The sequence below is a fragment of the Pholis gunnellus genome (genome assembly GCF_910591455.1).
Source record: "Pholis gunnellus genome assembly, chromosome: 8".
Taxonomy (NCBI): Eukaryota; Metazoa; Chordata; class Actinopteri; order Perciformes; family Pholidae; genus Pholis; species Pholis gunnellus.
This window is the reverse complement of record NC_136534.1, coordinates 17,301,468-17,316,828: the sequence shown is the minus strand read 5'-3', so window position 1 is coordinate 17,316,828 and position 15,361 is coordinate 17,301,468. Positions and strand designations below refer to the sequence as shown.

General features: G+C 40.5%; 3 protein-coding genes across 3 annotated transcripts; 2 read left to right on the top strand and 1 right to left on the bottom strand.

The window, feature by feature from the left end:
* The first annotated feature begins 485 nt into the window (after window positions 1-485).
* Window positions 486-4,405, top strand: LOC306699447 (uncharacterized protein). Its single transcript, XM_079164062.1, has 5 exons — window positions 486-990; window positions 1,335-1,441; window positions 1,865-1,936; window positions 2,190-2,336; window positions 2,493-4,405. The coding sequence occupies exons 1-5, from the start codon at window positions 978-980 to the stop codon at window positions 2,844-2,846; spliced, it is 693 nt and encodes a 230-aa protein (XP_079020188.1). The 5' UTR covers window positions 486-977; the 3' UTR covers window positions 2,847-4,405.
* A 567-nt stretch (window positions 4,406-4,972) lies between these two features.
* On the top strand, window positions 4,973-10,287 carry grwd1 (glutamate-rich WD repeat containing 1). Its single transcript, XM_079164187.1, has 7 exons — window positions 4,973-5,249; window positions 5,362-5,479; window positions 7,409-7,571; window positions 7,671-7,881; window positions 8,182-8,327; window positions 9,040-9,231; window positions 9,683-10,287. Exons 1-7 carry the CDS (start codon window positions 5,027-5,029, stop codon window positions 9,989-9,991), a joined length of 1,362 nt encoding a protein of 453 aa, XP_079020313.1. The 5' UTR covers window positions 4,973-5,026; the 3' UTR covers window positions 9,992-10,287.
* Window positions 10,288-10,500: 213 nt separating this feature from the next.
* Window positions 10,501-13,398, bottom strand: cdc42ep5 (CDC42 effector protein (Rho GTPase binding) 5). The gene is made up of 2 exons (XM_079164063.1): window positions 13,260-13,398; window positions 10,501-12,347 (listed from the first exon to the last, which is right to left on the bottom strand). Exon 2 carries the CDS (start codon window positions 12,343-12,345, stop codon window positions 11,428-11,430), a length of 918 nt encoding a protein of 305 aa, XP_079020189.1. The 5' UTR covers window positions 12,346-12,347; window positions 13,260-13,398; the 3' UTR covers window positions 10,501-11,427.
* Window positions 13,399-15,361: the final 1,963 nt, after the last annotated feature.

Sequence of the window (15,361 nt, the reverse complement as noted above, 5' to 3'; positions counted from 1 at the left end):
AGCTGTGCACAACATTAGACGTCACAATCACACCAGCCCCCTCTGTGAAACCCAATTCAACAGAAATGACTGCAGAAAGCTGTCATATAAGGAATGACTTGCAAGTTCCAGTGAGTTAGTGTTGCAATCCTCTTTTTTTTTTGTAAGGAATGTGATTCTTGATTCATTAAAAAAAAAAGTGATAAAATAGGACGATATTGCGCACTGGTTCTGGAGGGATAAAGACGGGGATCCACAGGCACAGAGGTGTGGGGGAGAGTCCAAATGAAAAACATACGCTCCAACTGCATGACTAAGCCTCCTTGGGCCTGGTTTGGAGGGGGGAGGATGGGGGTAAGTGGCTGGGTGTCAGGGAATGTGGGGAGCAGGGGGGGAGGGGGCCGGGTCAGTCAATAGTGAAGTAAAACGTGTGGCGGTGGGAGGGGCGAGACTTAAAGGGAGCAGACTAGCAATCCAGCAGAGCACTTTCACTTTGAGCGCAGTGAGGACACACAGAGTGGCCAGAGGGAGAGACAGAGCAGAGGAGACCAGGGACTCTCCTGCTTTATCCATTAACCAGTTTCCAGGAAGAGGGGAGTGATTCATATTAGGCTGCTCAGGGAGATTCTAGGTCAGTAGTGAGAGGGAGAAAGGGAAATATAGTATAAAAACCAACAAAAGCTTTCATAGGAAAGGGCTGCAGCCAGTCAGGCTTAAATGGGAAAATCCAAAGTGAGAGAGAGCAGGATGGCGTGAGAGGATAAATGAGACATTTATTGGAAAGTACCAAAAGGAGTCAAAAGGAAGGAATTTAATAGGGATGTCAACAAGAAGACTGAATATCAAACGGTGAAGGAGAAGACGCAGCAGTCAAAGACCTCAGGAAACCACAGAGGAGGAAACTTTGCCTTTCACAGACTGACACAGAAACCCGTCTGCAGAGGGATTGCCGTCAAAACGAGAAATGGAGACGTGTCCATTCTTAGAAAGATAAAAGGATGTCACTGCCAGGTGAGGAGCAAGAATTTACTGCATGTTACTGCTTTTTGCAAACTTTCTTTTTAAAGTCTGGAGGGAAATAGTGGAACACCTGAACTGGGTTATTATACAGTCATTTTTAATCAGTGAATCGAAACTAATTTGCTGTGTCACTCTGTATTGTATTGTGTCTTTATTAAATTAGAACTGTGGCAACAACAAGCAATGTTCTGCGTAGTTTTCTGCACAACTAGCTAATTGAGGCAGGAAATGATGTCATGTTTTTCGAGTAGGTATGCAGTTTGAACAAGCAACAAAACCACAGAAAGTTTCCATCAATTATCTGAATATGTCTCTTTTACTCACGCCTGTAACAGTTTTGCTGTTGCTATCACTCTTGACTGTCCGATGTGGTGGATGCGACTTTGACCTGGAAGGTGTGAAAAACATAAAAACGACTATCGATGCTAATCCGACTGGATTTGTAAGTTAAACACTTTGGACTTTGTTAATAATTTATGTAGTCCCTTTGGTGTTTCTGAAGTTCCCTCCTTGTATAAATATGTATTTAATTAATTATTTTTCCTTTAAAGGATACACTTATCTTAGACTTATCTTCTCACTTGTATTGTCAGCTGGTATAAATAGGGGGCCAAAGGTGAAAATCTCAATCAAATGAATGAGAATAATCAGCTCTGCCTCGATAACCAGTAAAGTCATTAGATGACAGTGCTTACGACTGACATGCGTAGTACAACAAAGTCAAAGGAATCAAACAGTGTGTAGCTTCACCTCAGTCGTTAGTTAGATTGTTTTTCTACATTCATACACCGTTCATGTCAAATTCAGTCATTACTATAGTTGGGTGTATTTATATCTTTTTCTCTGTTTTCGTTTTCTCTTCCAGCGGACGGTATTTCCAAGAGATTACAATGTAGTGCACCGCTACACCAAAAACATGCTCTGTAACAGCGATCCGGTGAGTTGCTTATCAGATAAAAAGGGGAAGTGGGTTTTGATGTGCAATAAACGTGTCATAGATCTTACAGTCTTTTTATAAAGCTATTAGAAAAGGGCATGTAAACGCAGTTTAGCAAAAAGATTGTTTTAAGATGTGGTAGCCTCAAGCCAGCTTGTAATTGAACAGTTGATGTGGTTATTGTGGTGATTTGTCACATGTGTTTTGCACACTAACTTTGGGGTTGTTGCGTTGCTCTATCTTCTCCCTGCAGTGTTGCGTGTTCCCTGCTGCAGTAGTCCTCCTCGAGTCCTGGCATGTGCTTCTCGGAAACATCTGGGATGAGCACCTAAATCACTCCTTAATCCTCGATCTGAAGCAGACACTGGATAAAATTATAAGAAAGAACATAAATACAGAGGTAGGGTCTATTTTCAAATAATGTCCCATAATGTCTTATTGTATGGCTTGCTTTACTTTGTTAAAGAAGTTTAAAAATCACTTAAATGCAAAAGAAAAAGGCAGAAATATCTCTGGTCCTCTGATATATATTATTTTTAATTTTTCCTTGTCTCAGAGGTTCCAGGAGGACACAGACCTGACCCAATTCTCCACCTTATCGTCGTCTCCTGAAGAACTGCTCAGGTTAACGTCAGAACTTCTCGCTCGGTGGCTCGACGTCGGCTGCTTGCCTCTGATTAAGACCTGCATCCTGCCCACTTTCCCCCCCGCTGTTGAGAGGAAGGACTACGGCCCCTCGAGGGCCCGACTCTTGACGACCCGAGCCATCAGCAATGAGGAGGAAGAGCAGCCGGACGAGATGATGGACAATACACTGCCGCTGTATAGTGGTGGTCCTCCGTCCCTTTCATACTCCGCTTCTGTCTGGAGCCCCTTGCTATTCAGACTTTACTGGTGGTTGTTGCCATAGTTACTGAAAAGGATCTTCTTCTTTTTTTCTTTTTTTTTTTGTGATGCACACAAAATGCAAGACATTTCCTGGCACTGAATGTTTGTTTTCTTATACTTGTGTCTTTGCGTTTTAATGCCGCAAGCTTTGTTAATATGAAGTGACATGCACCGGTTGCATTTAATGTCCAAAGTTAGTTCACGTAGTTGTGCAACAGCACACTGTAACAAGAGATATCACAGATGTAAACGTATATCCATCCCCTCTAGAGCAAGCCACGAGCTCCAGCTAGCTATGCTCTTCATGCTAACCAGAGATAAATGCTGAGCAAGCCAATGCACATAAGCCATCGTCTTCTGATGTGGAATTCATCACTGTTTACAATGAATGTTATGTAAATGTAAGATATTGCAGTCTATGGGCGCCTACTTTTGTACATAATTGTAAATTAAAGACATTTAGATATATAAATACATTGTTAGTTTTTGATATAATATCCCAAGGATTGTAAGCTATATTTATTGTGGTATTTGCAGTTTGTCATTAGCAATGGGAAGTAGCCAACTACATTTAATCAAATACTGCGCAATTCTGTATGTCCCTTTTATGCGACTTTACGCTTCTACTCTGTTACATTTCACAGTGAAATATTGTAGATTTTACACCGCTGACAGTCCGAGTTAATGGTTTACAGACATGTTGCATTGTTAGAAATGAAACCACCTAACAGTTTATGAAGTCGTTAAAACAAGCCACATTAACTACAGCAGTAAACTGCATCCACAATAACGAGTATAACAATCACAGAGCACTTTTCTGCATGATATACTTTTAGTTTTAATACTTTAATATATTTTACAAAAACTACTCGAATATTTTTACTTCAGTTCAATTTTAAATACAGATTTTTTTTTTACTTGTAACGACATATATTTACATTGTGGTGTTGATATTTTTGCTTAAGTCAAATATCTGTATGTCAGTATAAACAGGACTGTTTCCTCTTCAGATTTTGTTTATGACTTTGCATTCCTGCAACATGACAGAGTTTGTGTTAAGAGTCCACATTCATGGGAGCTCAACCATTACTGCCTTCTCTTTAAAAGATTCATTCCCAGTGTTCAAATGCTTTACAACTATTTTGTAACTCTGATAAAAAGAACTGGGAGATGAGTTGCAGGTGAGGGAGGAATGTGCTACGGATCCAACAGGACTCCAGAGGTTTTCTGACTCTTGTCTGGATTTACACGAGAAATAAAAAGTCCACCATTTGGTGCTCGCACTTGCCCCTGCTTGTACACACCCACGCATGTAATGTGCACTGACGTCACAGGATACTCATTGTTTCATAATCCTTCAAATACAGAGGTATGTAACATTGGACACTGGGGAAAACTGACTTTTGGATTGCACCCCAAGTTTTCGTTGAATTTTTTTCCACTGAATTTGAGTCAGAATTTGAAAATGGGACAAACGTAATACAGCATGAATGCAGATTAAAGAAAGAGTGAGATCACCATCGTGCTAGAAGACAAAATGTTGTACAAATAAGGAAAACAAAAATAAAGCCAAAATCTAAAATGCTATTATTCTGGACTGTGCACAGCTCATTTCTAAATAGGCCTATCAGTCACTGGCAAGTAGGCAACTTAAGAAAAAGTACTTTATTAATCCCTCATTGGGGAAATCATTTTTTCCACACTATTTTCTACACTTTACATATCTAGACAGATGAATTGCTTCCTATCTGTAATACAAGGGGCTACTGACCCCGGTGTCAGTAGCCCCCCTGTAGTAGTGCAGCTGCAGGTCGTACACATGTTGCATTAGCCTTCTTGAAATAAATGCAGTAATCTCACTCAATGCACATGACCCCAAAACGTGGACAGATTCATCCGATTGTTTAAACAAATGTTTAAAGAGTAGGGAAGAGACAACACTGGACTTCCACTTAACTCCCATGATATCAGGCCGAATGTATGTTGAAGAATCGTAGTAGTTTGGGCAATTTCCGATACAAATATTTGCAAGTCTGATTTTTCCTGGCAGCGTGGAGACCAGCGCCAAAGGGGCCAGCTGAATTCCCGTAAACGGGGGGAGAGAGGGTGGGGGTGGGGGGGGCTGAGGCAGCTGGGGAGGGCTGACAGTGCAGCGTGTTTATGCCACGTGACCGGAAGTAAGCGCGCTCTGCCTCTGCCAAGATGTCTGCGCCCGACGAAGACACGTTTGCCGAGGAAGGAGGCGAAATGGAGGAGCTGGACGAGGCTGGCAGCGATGAGGATGAAGGAGTAGAGATGGAAGAGGAAGGAGCAGATGGAGGAGAAGAGAGAAAAGTCTACGTGCCCGGGATCGAGCCGCTTCGGCCCGGAGAGGAGCTGGAGATGGACCGGTCCGCGTACCGCATGTACCACGAGTGTCAAACAGGCAAGTCGTAGCCCACCAGGATGTATTAACAACAAGTTAGCCACGCTGGTGTGTCCTGGTTAGTGTTCTCACCGTGCAGGAGCTGCGTGTATTCACTGCTGTTTGTGTTCAGGTGCTCCGTGTCTGAGCTTCGACGTCCTGAGAGATGGAGACGGAGAAAGCAGGGAGCAGTTCCCTCTGTCCATGCTGCTCTGTGCGGGCACACAGGCGGACACAGCTCTGAGCAACAGGTACAACGCTCCGGACAAACTTCAGTAACATACTGCGTGTTCAACGTTATCGCTGTTGTTTATTATTAGTTAAACTTCGACCAAAGCACCACCATGGCGTTTGAGATTATGAGTGTTGCTTCTCCATGAAGGTATCATCAATAATGGTATCTAGGCAACAAGGTTCCGAAGCTATAATTTATGTTGTTAATGGTGTCAGAAAAAAACACTGAGGACACACTAAAACAATGTACAATATAAAGATTAAATAATATATTGAACTAACTTTCTTATAAAACAATTATAAACGTCAAATGTTATTTGACGTTGTTGTCAACACTGATTCTGTGGTGTTTTGAGAGACTCTACAGCCAGAATCGTCTTTATTTCAACATGTTTTATATTTTATGTATAGTCATATCTTATGCATATTCATTTTATGTTCTCTGTAACATTGTAACATTGTATTATGATATAGGTGGAGGCTTCAAATAAGCCCAGTTGACTTTTTGCCTCTTCCTGCAGTGTGATATTTATTTATCTCTGTTACGTTTGTTTATTTATATATTTTTGTTTAAATTGTGCAAAATAAATTAACTGAACTAAACGCAAAACAATATCTGGAAGAAACTGAAGGAATTTTGTGAATGTGCCAAAGAAAAACAACAATGTTATCCGACTAGTACTTAGCTTGTTGTTAGACTCTACATTCAAAGATAAGACAATACTTTCTGTAACAGGGAAAAAGACTCCAAGATCAGAAAGGTGGATCATATGAGGTGGATGATAGAGATACAATAAGATACAACTTATGCAAATATAAATAGTGTTAGGATAACAATAAGGTGCAAATCCTCAAATGTATACAATGCCAAAATAAGTTTACCAGTATGGATCATAAAAATATTTAATAATAAAGGTAGCTATCAGTCCAGGTCGGGTTGCATACAAATAGACGGGAATAATTCCCATATTAATGACAGCGTTCACAAAGACGGGTACAGTGCACTGACAATATGACACCAGACATGTAAAATGTGTTTATTTATGCTGATGGTCTTTGGATTTTGGCAGTCTGTTTTGGTTTCTGGTTTAAGTGTAATTTATTGTGTCACTTTTCCAGTGTGATCAAACTACACACAGATACATACAGACGTTATTCTGTAGTGTCCTAGTAGTCCTGCATACAAACTTGTAAACGTGACTAGTTTCTAGATGGCTTTTGATGATTAGAGGCACAGTGTTTAATTACTGTTGTTGATTTTAATTATGAATTGATTGGTTGTGAATTTCACTCTTTGAGGTAAAACAGACTAACAACACCTACATCTTTGTATCTAAGAACACATTAATAGGAACTCTTTAACATTGTAATGAGCCTCTTAGTTACTGTTTCTTTAGAGCTAGATCAACAGGAAAGCCCACATGATAAACAAACATATAGGCAGATTGCATCAGCACTCTTCCCTATTCATAGTCAGTATAATTTTGGTGTATTTACAATACAAATACTGATAAAAAGTTATAAATATAAAAATAACATGCAGTACAGATCTGTTAAAACAGTTGTCACTGGCAGCGCATATTATTGTGTGAAAGCTTTTGTTAGATAGTTTTGAAAGTGTATGCACCAGGACATAGTTCACAGTCCAATAGTCTTTGTTTTTTTGTGTTGCACACTTTCAGTTTTGTTTTGACATCATCCACGCAGCATTGAAAGACTTGTGACTTTTCCTTTTCAAAGGGTCAGTTAAAGGTTGATGAGAAAACTTTCTGGAGAACTGTTAAGATTATTTTGTCTCAAACTGAAACTCAGCACTTGAGTACAGAAAACATACTTATCTCTCCAGTAGTTTGCTATCTTCCGCATACTCTGAAATAATATAGCAAGCGTGTCGGGCTATGTGTCATCTACATTGTCTTAAAATGCATCCCTTCACTTTCTTGCAGACTTCTCGTCATACGCATGCATAACCTTCACGGAACAGAGAAAGACAAAGAGGGGGAAGAAAGCAGTGATGAAGAAAGTGACGACGATGATGAGGATGAAGATAAGAAGCCAAAGATGGAGCTGGCCATGATGGCTCACTATGGAGGGATCAACAGAGTCAGAGTATGTTGTGTCAGTTTCTAGGCACTACTTGTACATGAACTCCTGTATCAGAAACTTGTTTGACTTTCCTAATGACTCATTTTGCTTCTGTATTTCCAGGTGACCCGACGTGGGGAGCAGTCATTGGCTGCCGTCTGGTCAGAGAAGGGACAAGTAGAAATATTTGACCTCCAACCTCAGCTGGAAGCCGTCCACAGCTCTGCTGCTATGGCAACTTTCATCAAACAGCAGAAGGAAGCCACCGCCCTCTTCAGCTTCTCAGGACACATGGCTGAAGGCTTTGCTCTTGATTGGTCACCTACAGTACCTGGTAAGTGTCTCCTTGACCTGCAAGGAAATTTGGAGGTTAAAAAAAAAGAGACAAACCTCTTGCTTACATGCTTAGATTTTGAAACCTAATTTTATACACTTGCTTATTTTTTTAATCATTCAAAATTGTGGTGTGACATCGCACATATTTTTTTTTTGTTTGCTTTACTCAGGACTTTAAATATGTATATAGGTCATATTTTACAGACAGCTCTGATTGGATGAGGTGAAGTGTTGTAGCATAGATGTGTGTGTCTGTCAACCAAAAGCTGAAGTGTTCTGTTTGCACTTGTATTATCAGGTCGTCTTGTCAGTGGAGACTGCAAAAAGAACATCCATGTGTGGGAGCCACGAGAGGGAGGGACTTCATGGCAGATCGACCAACGGCCTTTTAGCTCCCACAGCAAGTCTATCGAGGATCTGCAGTGGTCGCCGACTGAAGCTACAGTATGTTTGTAGGAAAATACTGACGTAGTGGGTTAGACTGAGGTACCGCAGATGAAGCTTTAGTGGGATCTATCCGTTTGTGTGGGTTTCCTCCTGAAGCAACAATACGTACATTCATGTCAGGATTTGACTTGTGTTTTTGGTATCGTCTTTGCCCCCCCGACCACAGTGCTGACCTCAGAGCTGGAGTAGCCCCCACTGAGCCTAAATATTTAGGATGATTCAAATGTCGAGGATGAATTTCTCCACACTGTTCATTCATGTTGTATAATGGTGCTTTACAGGTGTTGGGATGGAAGGACAGGGTGTGGTGAGAGGAATGAATGAAGCCATGTTGACTTTCAAAACACCACCTGTTAACCCTGGAGCTACGTGCCATCACAGTTTTACAACTAAGAAACAATTTATACAACTCGTCACCAAACTAGTTTGTGGTGTGTGAGTCCTGCAGCCTCACATGGAGGCTACCTTTATGCTTCTATGTGTGTACACTGGGACTTTGTGCCACCTAACTGGTGTTGGCTCTAATTTATCGATGTAGAAGGGTTTGTAAAGAGCGTCAAAAACACAAATTATGAACATGGAACTCTCAACTCTCACACTCTTAAAACAGAATGTTTTGCAAGAAATACAACAGAGTTCCTTGTTTGGTAAGACTAATTAAGTCTTGTTTTGTATACATACAGAATCTGTACTGTCTTGTTTTCCACAGGTTTTTGCATCTTGTTCGGTGGATCAGTCTATTCGTATCTGGGATATTCGTTCCCCGCCCAATTCAATGCTTTCAGCCAACGAAGCTCACTCATCAGACATCAATGTGATCAGCTGGAACAGGAGCGAACCATTCATCCTGTCGGGAGGGGACGATGGGCTTCTGAAAGTATGGGACCTTCGACAGTTTAAGGTAAAAAATAACATTATAATATTAGTAACCATTTCTCTCTTGCAAGATAATTCGGTTGACTATTGCACAGCTATGGGTTATGACTTGTTTAGGTATGACACAGATTGAAGATCTTACTGCTTACTGATTGAAGAGTGTCATCACAACAAAGTAACCCACCATTACTGCTACAAGACAAACGGTGGTTGAAGAGTTGCACCATCAGATAATCAAAAACCTGCACAGTGTGGCCGCACCTAACTAATGCCATTTGTTCCATTTTGTGCCTGTTACACAATAGTGTGTCATTACCGCAGTCGCCATCCTCCTAATACTGCAATACATTTTTAATTTGCCTTTAAAAAACACTCCCATACGCCCTGTTAATGTCTTGTTGAAACAAAAGGCAGACAATACAAATATTTATAAACCAGTCTTCATGTTGTGATTCATACTTTACCTTTACCTGTAGACCGGGCGGCCTGTGGCGAATTTCAAGCAGCACAGCGCCCCCATCACGTCTGTGGAGTGGAGCCCCGTGGATTCGAGTGTGTTCGCCGCCTCGGGAGCGGACGACGTCGTCAGCCAGTGGGATCTGTCCGTGGAGTCATGTGATGTGGGTGCCAGAGTGGAGGGGGTGAAGGACTTACCCCCACAGCTTCTGTTCCTGCACCAGGGTCAGTCGGAGATCAAGGAGATCCACTGGCACCCACAGATGCCTGGTGTGATGGTCTCCACGGCTCTGTCAGGATTCAACGTGTTCAGGACAATATCTGTGTAGTGTGTGTGTGTGTGTGTGTGTGTGTGTGTGTGTGTTTGTGTTTGAGAAAGAGACATTTTTGCATTTATATAAGTAGTACACATGAAATGTGTAATGAGCAGTAATCTCTCATACGTTTCATCATTAAGGAACTTGTAATAATGTACAGAATGCTTTGTAGGTAATAATTCTTCTTTTGGACATTTATTGGCCAAAATAGCTGCCATGTGGTGTTATAACCTTTACTATTGATCTTTCAGTTTGGATGTTTCACAGATGTGCAAACTATTTTAGGCATTTCCTATTGCGTGCTTAAAATAAAGTATTAGAAGCTGTATTTACTTTATTTTTTCTGGAATTTGTTGGGTTTTTTTTATTTGTATTTCGAGGAAAGCAAAGAACTACTTTATTTCAGGAAGTGTCTCTACGTAAAATAATCTTCAGATTCACTCTGAATACTTTATATAGTTCCGTTTCTTTCGGCCCAGACACATTTTAAAAGAAAATAAAAGTCATAGCAAAGGCTGATGAATATTTTAAAATCCCAATAATTGTTTTATTGTTTTCACTGTAATCCTTATTAAACGACAGGATAACAATTATGTTTGAACCAGCATTTTCAACAGAGCATAATGGTATCTCCCTTTTACAGCATTATGAAATAAAATACTTTTTCAAAATACAAGCATTATACAAGCAAACATGTACAAAATACACCGCTGGTCCCGATTTACAATTGACCTTTAAATCCCATGATTGTCTTAGCGTTGTAGTATTAGTCCAGCCCCACAGAAAAGCTTTAGCTACTTGAAAACAACTGCACAATGGAAACAGATGTGTTAAACAGATGTGAACCAGAGAAACGCACGCTGTCTGACTTGGAATGTGAGAAATTCATAGTAATTAATTATACACATGATAACTATTTTCTGACAATGTCTCTGGGAACCATAAAGTTCGTCAAATGCATTAAACATCAAGAGAAGACAGATTCTAAGAAAACATGCAATATGAGAAATAATTATTAAGACATTTATATAGCACATAGTACAATAATGTAAGAAAAACGCTGTCTTTAAGGCACTATAACAAAGTTCAATGTGTGAACTTCAGATGGCAGAAATCGTAGAAATGAACAATACAAGCATTCATTTAGTCCATTTCATAGCAAAGCAACCAAGTCAATGAAAAAAATCAAAGTGCTACAAAACAAACCTTTCACTGACCTTTTCTGATCAAGATGACAATCTATTGCAAATCTGTTACCCTTACTAATAAAACATAAAATGCTTTTTCCAGTTGAGCAACATCGTCAAACTGTAAATCTTTTTTTGTAAAATCCAGTTATTTCTGCCTCCCATTCAAATGATACTCAAGTTATGAGTTTATGAAAATACAGTTTACTTGATTTACTTGACAGCAAAGATCTGTTTTCAAGGGAAAACTGTACCTATCCCCTATAGACCAATTTCATCATCAAACTCATCTTCAAATGTATAGCCCCGTCCTTCCTCCTCCTCCTCCTCTTCCTCTTCCTCCTCCTCTGAATCAGTCTCTGATTGGCAGCTGTCGACCCTCCTCCTGTCCAATGGGGTGACTCCTTCATACTCTGAGTTATGTGACGAGGCCGGACTAGGTGGTAAATCTACTTTGTGGTTTGTGACCTCGGTTTCACCTCCACCTACTACGCTCTCACCCGTCGTTGGACTGCGACATGCCAACTGATCCTCATCCTGGAAGTCGAACCCTTGACCCTCTTCCTCTTCAGATGCTTGCCGAATTATCTCCTCTCGTTTGTCACTGAATCGCACTTTTGGTCGTAACCCCTTTTGCTTGATCCCATTCCCGTCTGGTATCCTGCCGTCTCCCACCTGGTTTCCATCCAACCCAACCAAGTTCTTCCCATTCAGCTCGTTCTGCATGTTCACAGACATCTCCACGGCCCCTTTTCCCTGATTCGTTTCCACCGAGGATGTGCCACTTTTGGGATTGAACACATCCTCCTCATTGGAGTCCAACCCCAAACCGTCCATCACCCCTAGTACGTCTCCCAGCATAGATGGGCCTAGATCCAGGTCCAGGTCAAATGAAGACACTGACTCAGAGTGCTGAAGCTCATTGTTCTGAGGGCTTCCTGGAGCGTCTGTATGGAGATCGCTGTGGTTGACTGCCACCTGAGGGTCGGCAGCTGGCATCGTCCCTGGACTCCCAGGGTCGGGGCTGGCAGAGCTCGGGCCCAGAGTAGACAGGAAGGAGGTGTCCCCAAAGGCATCGCCTCCCCTCCCAATGTGCATGGTGTGGCGGAAGTCACCCAGTGGGGCTGAGATCATGGTGGGGTCCAGGCGAGGTGCCCGGGTTGATTTGTGCAGCGGCATGACTGTAGGCAGATTGAGGAAGACGGGAAGAAAGAGGGACAAACAGGGAGACAATTCTTAAATGTACATGATAGCAGGGGTGAATAGCTGTAACCCCGAAATGACATACCACAGTGTTATACAGAAATTGTTGAGGAAGCTGAAAATTATGGAGCCCCAGTCCAGCTTAATTATAAGACAGGGCAGTGTCAACACTTCACCATGTTGTGCAACTTTGTGGGACACCAATGAGCGTTTTGGCACTGGTGCGGCTGTGAAGGCCATGCTGAGACTTGTACTTGAAACACACTCATGCAACGCTAGCACATACTTTTCTCTGGCCTCAGGGGTGTGTATGCGGACAAAAACAAGACTGTAACTTTCTCCACAAAAATTAAACTGGATCTATAGCACCAAAGCCATTGATCTCTGCTACTATTGGTGGTTATTAAATTGAGAATCAAATTTTAAGTTAATTATTATGACAGTAAGGTGAAGACAATATTACTCCATACATTTGATGACGCCTTACAGAATAAGTAAGGCAAATCAATGACAATTTCTTGATCAACATCATATATTGCAAACCAGAATACACATTTGAGAAGTCATTATTTTAAGTGTGTGTGTGTGTGTGAGAGAGAGAAAGAGAGAGAGAGAGAGAGAGAGAGAGAGAGAGAGAGAGAGAGAATCAGATTTAGGAGGGGAGGGGGCTTGCTTACAGGCCTACCCCAACCCTCAAGACTTTTCCAATAATAGTTAAAGTAGATGACTCATTGTATTACTTAAATATATAATGTATTACTTATACGAAGAGCACGCGAGGGTTACACTTATTGACAAAGCAGCATGACCGTTTTCGGATCAATGTAAAGTTCGCTAATCAATTGACCTGAATGAGCGTCACCGACACATTCAAAGTATATCAAACTTACCTTAAAGAGAATATTCTGGTCTTTGGTTGGCTCGCTCCTCAGTATCCAACTTTTTCCATCTGGCTTTCTGACTTACGCTTCCCTCTCGACTTTTCCCTCGCTCTTTTTTCTCGCCGTCGTTGGTCTGTGTGAGTTTTCTTTTCTTTTTTTCCAAAGGGATGGGCATGGGGTGAGGAAGTGACGCGACAGTTATTGGGGAGAGCTGGATCAAAGTATCAGTTGACTTTACCGGACTTTTGAGACTAGAAGACTTGCTTCTAGACAGAGAAAATCTTTATTTAAGGTTGTGATATAATCTAATTTTGAGCCATAGTTTATAAATGTATAAAGCAACAAGATGACTGGAAGTCAATGTGAATGAGGGTTATGTGGATAAATATCCACACAAAAAGTATTACATTGTAACTGCAATGATGTCAACTTTAAATGTATGTATTTCTGGAAGAATAGAGCTTAATTGAAATACTTAGATCATGAGTCAAAGTCCTGTCACTTTGATTTTCTAAAATGTTTTAATTATTTGGGTTTTTCATAAGTCATATATTCAAGTAGCCGTGCACTTATATTTTCAGATATCTCTATTTAAATGATAAGGCTATAGCCATATTCTTTTTTTTTAATTATTGTTAACAAATTACATGAAAAGACCAACACCAGCACTGCACCATGTTAGTGGTACTCAGCCCCGAGCCCATTAGTTCCTCTCAAAGATGTGAATCTTTACACAATTATGTTTGTATTTAATTTTCAGCTGAGCACTGTAGTTGTTATCAAAGGATACACAAACAAGAGTAAAACGTGCATTTGTGAGTTTAAAGTACTGCACTCAGCCTAAAGTATGTGTACGTTTTTTTGCTGTAGAACATAAACTCCCCCAAGATTGCAAAATATATATATATATATATATAACATATACAGTACATGCTAAAAACATTTCTCGGGCCACAGTTATGCTTCATTTTAAAGACACATTTCATTTCACATTGAAATTCTTATGAAGGGTTTGACTTAAAGGTGACTGAAATCATGATGGAATGCTGTCAGTGAAGTTAACCTTGTGTATTGCACCACTTAGTCAACAGCATATTTGTGTGAGACAGTTGCATAGTGAACCTTAACCCTATTCATTTCCTCATGCAACCAATAAGTAACACTTTAAAAAGGAGCAAACCTGAATTGTAATCAACAACAGGAGTGGGGAGGGATGCTATTTAAGAGTCTGTATTATCCAGCTTCCTGTCATGGGTTAAAGAAACAGAAGCATTACCAAACACCAGGTATTCACACAATGGTGCCGGGTAGTGAGTCATTGTTTGGGAGATCTTGTCACAAATGCTTGACATATTTGCGTGATGATGTAGCAGACAAAACAACAATGGGGACAAATAATTCATTCAGCAGCCACATCATATAATTTACTGTGATAAAAAGAAATTACACTAAATACAATGTTTTATTTATTTGAAAGCGATGCATCCTGACATCAAGTTTGATAATGCCCACAAAAATAAGACATTCTTCATTGTTTTATGGAGATTCCAAAGGAAGGTATTGAGTTCTCTTCAACATCATGGTATTTATTCTCAGTTTTTAAAGGCAATACAACTCTCTCATTTTCAATAACAAAAAAATTATAAATGGCAGAGGATTATATCTTTAAAAATACAATGTGAGCCTTCCTTTTCATTGCGGTGCGACATATTTATGAATCATACACCAGATAAAAAATATAATTGTACTCCATAGAGACTTCGAAAAAGGCTTGTATGAATTTGGGGGATGCAGTGTGAGAGAGACTGTCCGACAGGATATGACTCCACTCTCTGTAATACACTCTCTCTCTCTCTCCCTCTTTCTCACACACACACACACACACACACACACACACACACACACACACACACACACACACACACACACACACACACACACACACAAGGTCACACAAACACACATCCTGCAGCTGTATGTGCTTCACAGGAAGGTAAGAGGAAAAATCAATATACCATAATATGTGAGTACAAGATCTATAATTATCGAAAAACACAAAGAAAAAAACATTCATTGTATAGTTGATCGGTTAAAATGATATATAGCTGCCC

Coding starts and splice junctions, on each gene's coding strand:
- grwd1 (XM_079164187.1), top strand. CDS start 5,027: ATGTCTGCGCCCGACGAAGACACGTTTGCCGAGGAAGGAGGCGAAATG. Junction 5,250..5,361: donor GTACCACGAGTGTCAAACAG/GCAAGTCGTAGC, acceptor GTTTGTGTTCAG/GTGCTCCGTGTCTGAGCTTC. Junction 9,232..9,682: donor GGGACCTTCGACAGTTTAAG/GTAAAAAATAAC, acceptor CTTTACCTGTAG/ACCGGGCGGCCTGTGGCGAA.
- LOC306699447 (XM_079164062.1), top strand. Junction 1,442..1,864: donor ATGCTAATCCGACTGGATTT/GTAAGTTAAACA, acceptor TTTCTCTTCCAG/CGGACGGTATTTCCAAGAGA. Junction 2,337..2,492: donor GAAAGAACATAAATACAGAG/GTAGGGTCTATT, acceptor TCCTTGTCTCAG/AGGTTCCAGGAGGACACAGA.
- cdc42ep5 (XM_079164063.1), bottom strand. CDS start 12,345: ATGCCGCTGCACAAATCAACCCGGGCACCTCGCCTGGACCCCACCATG.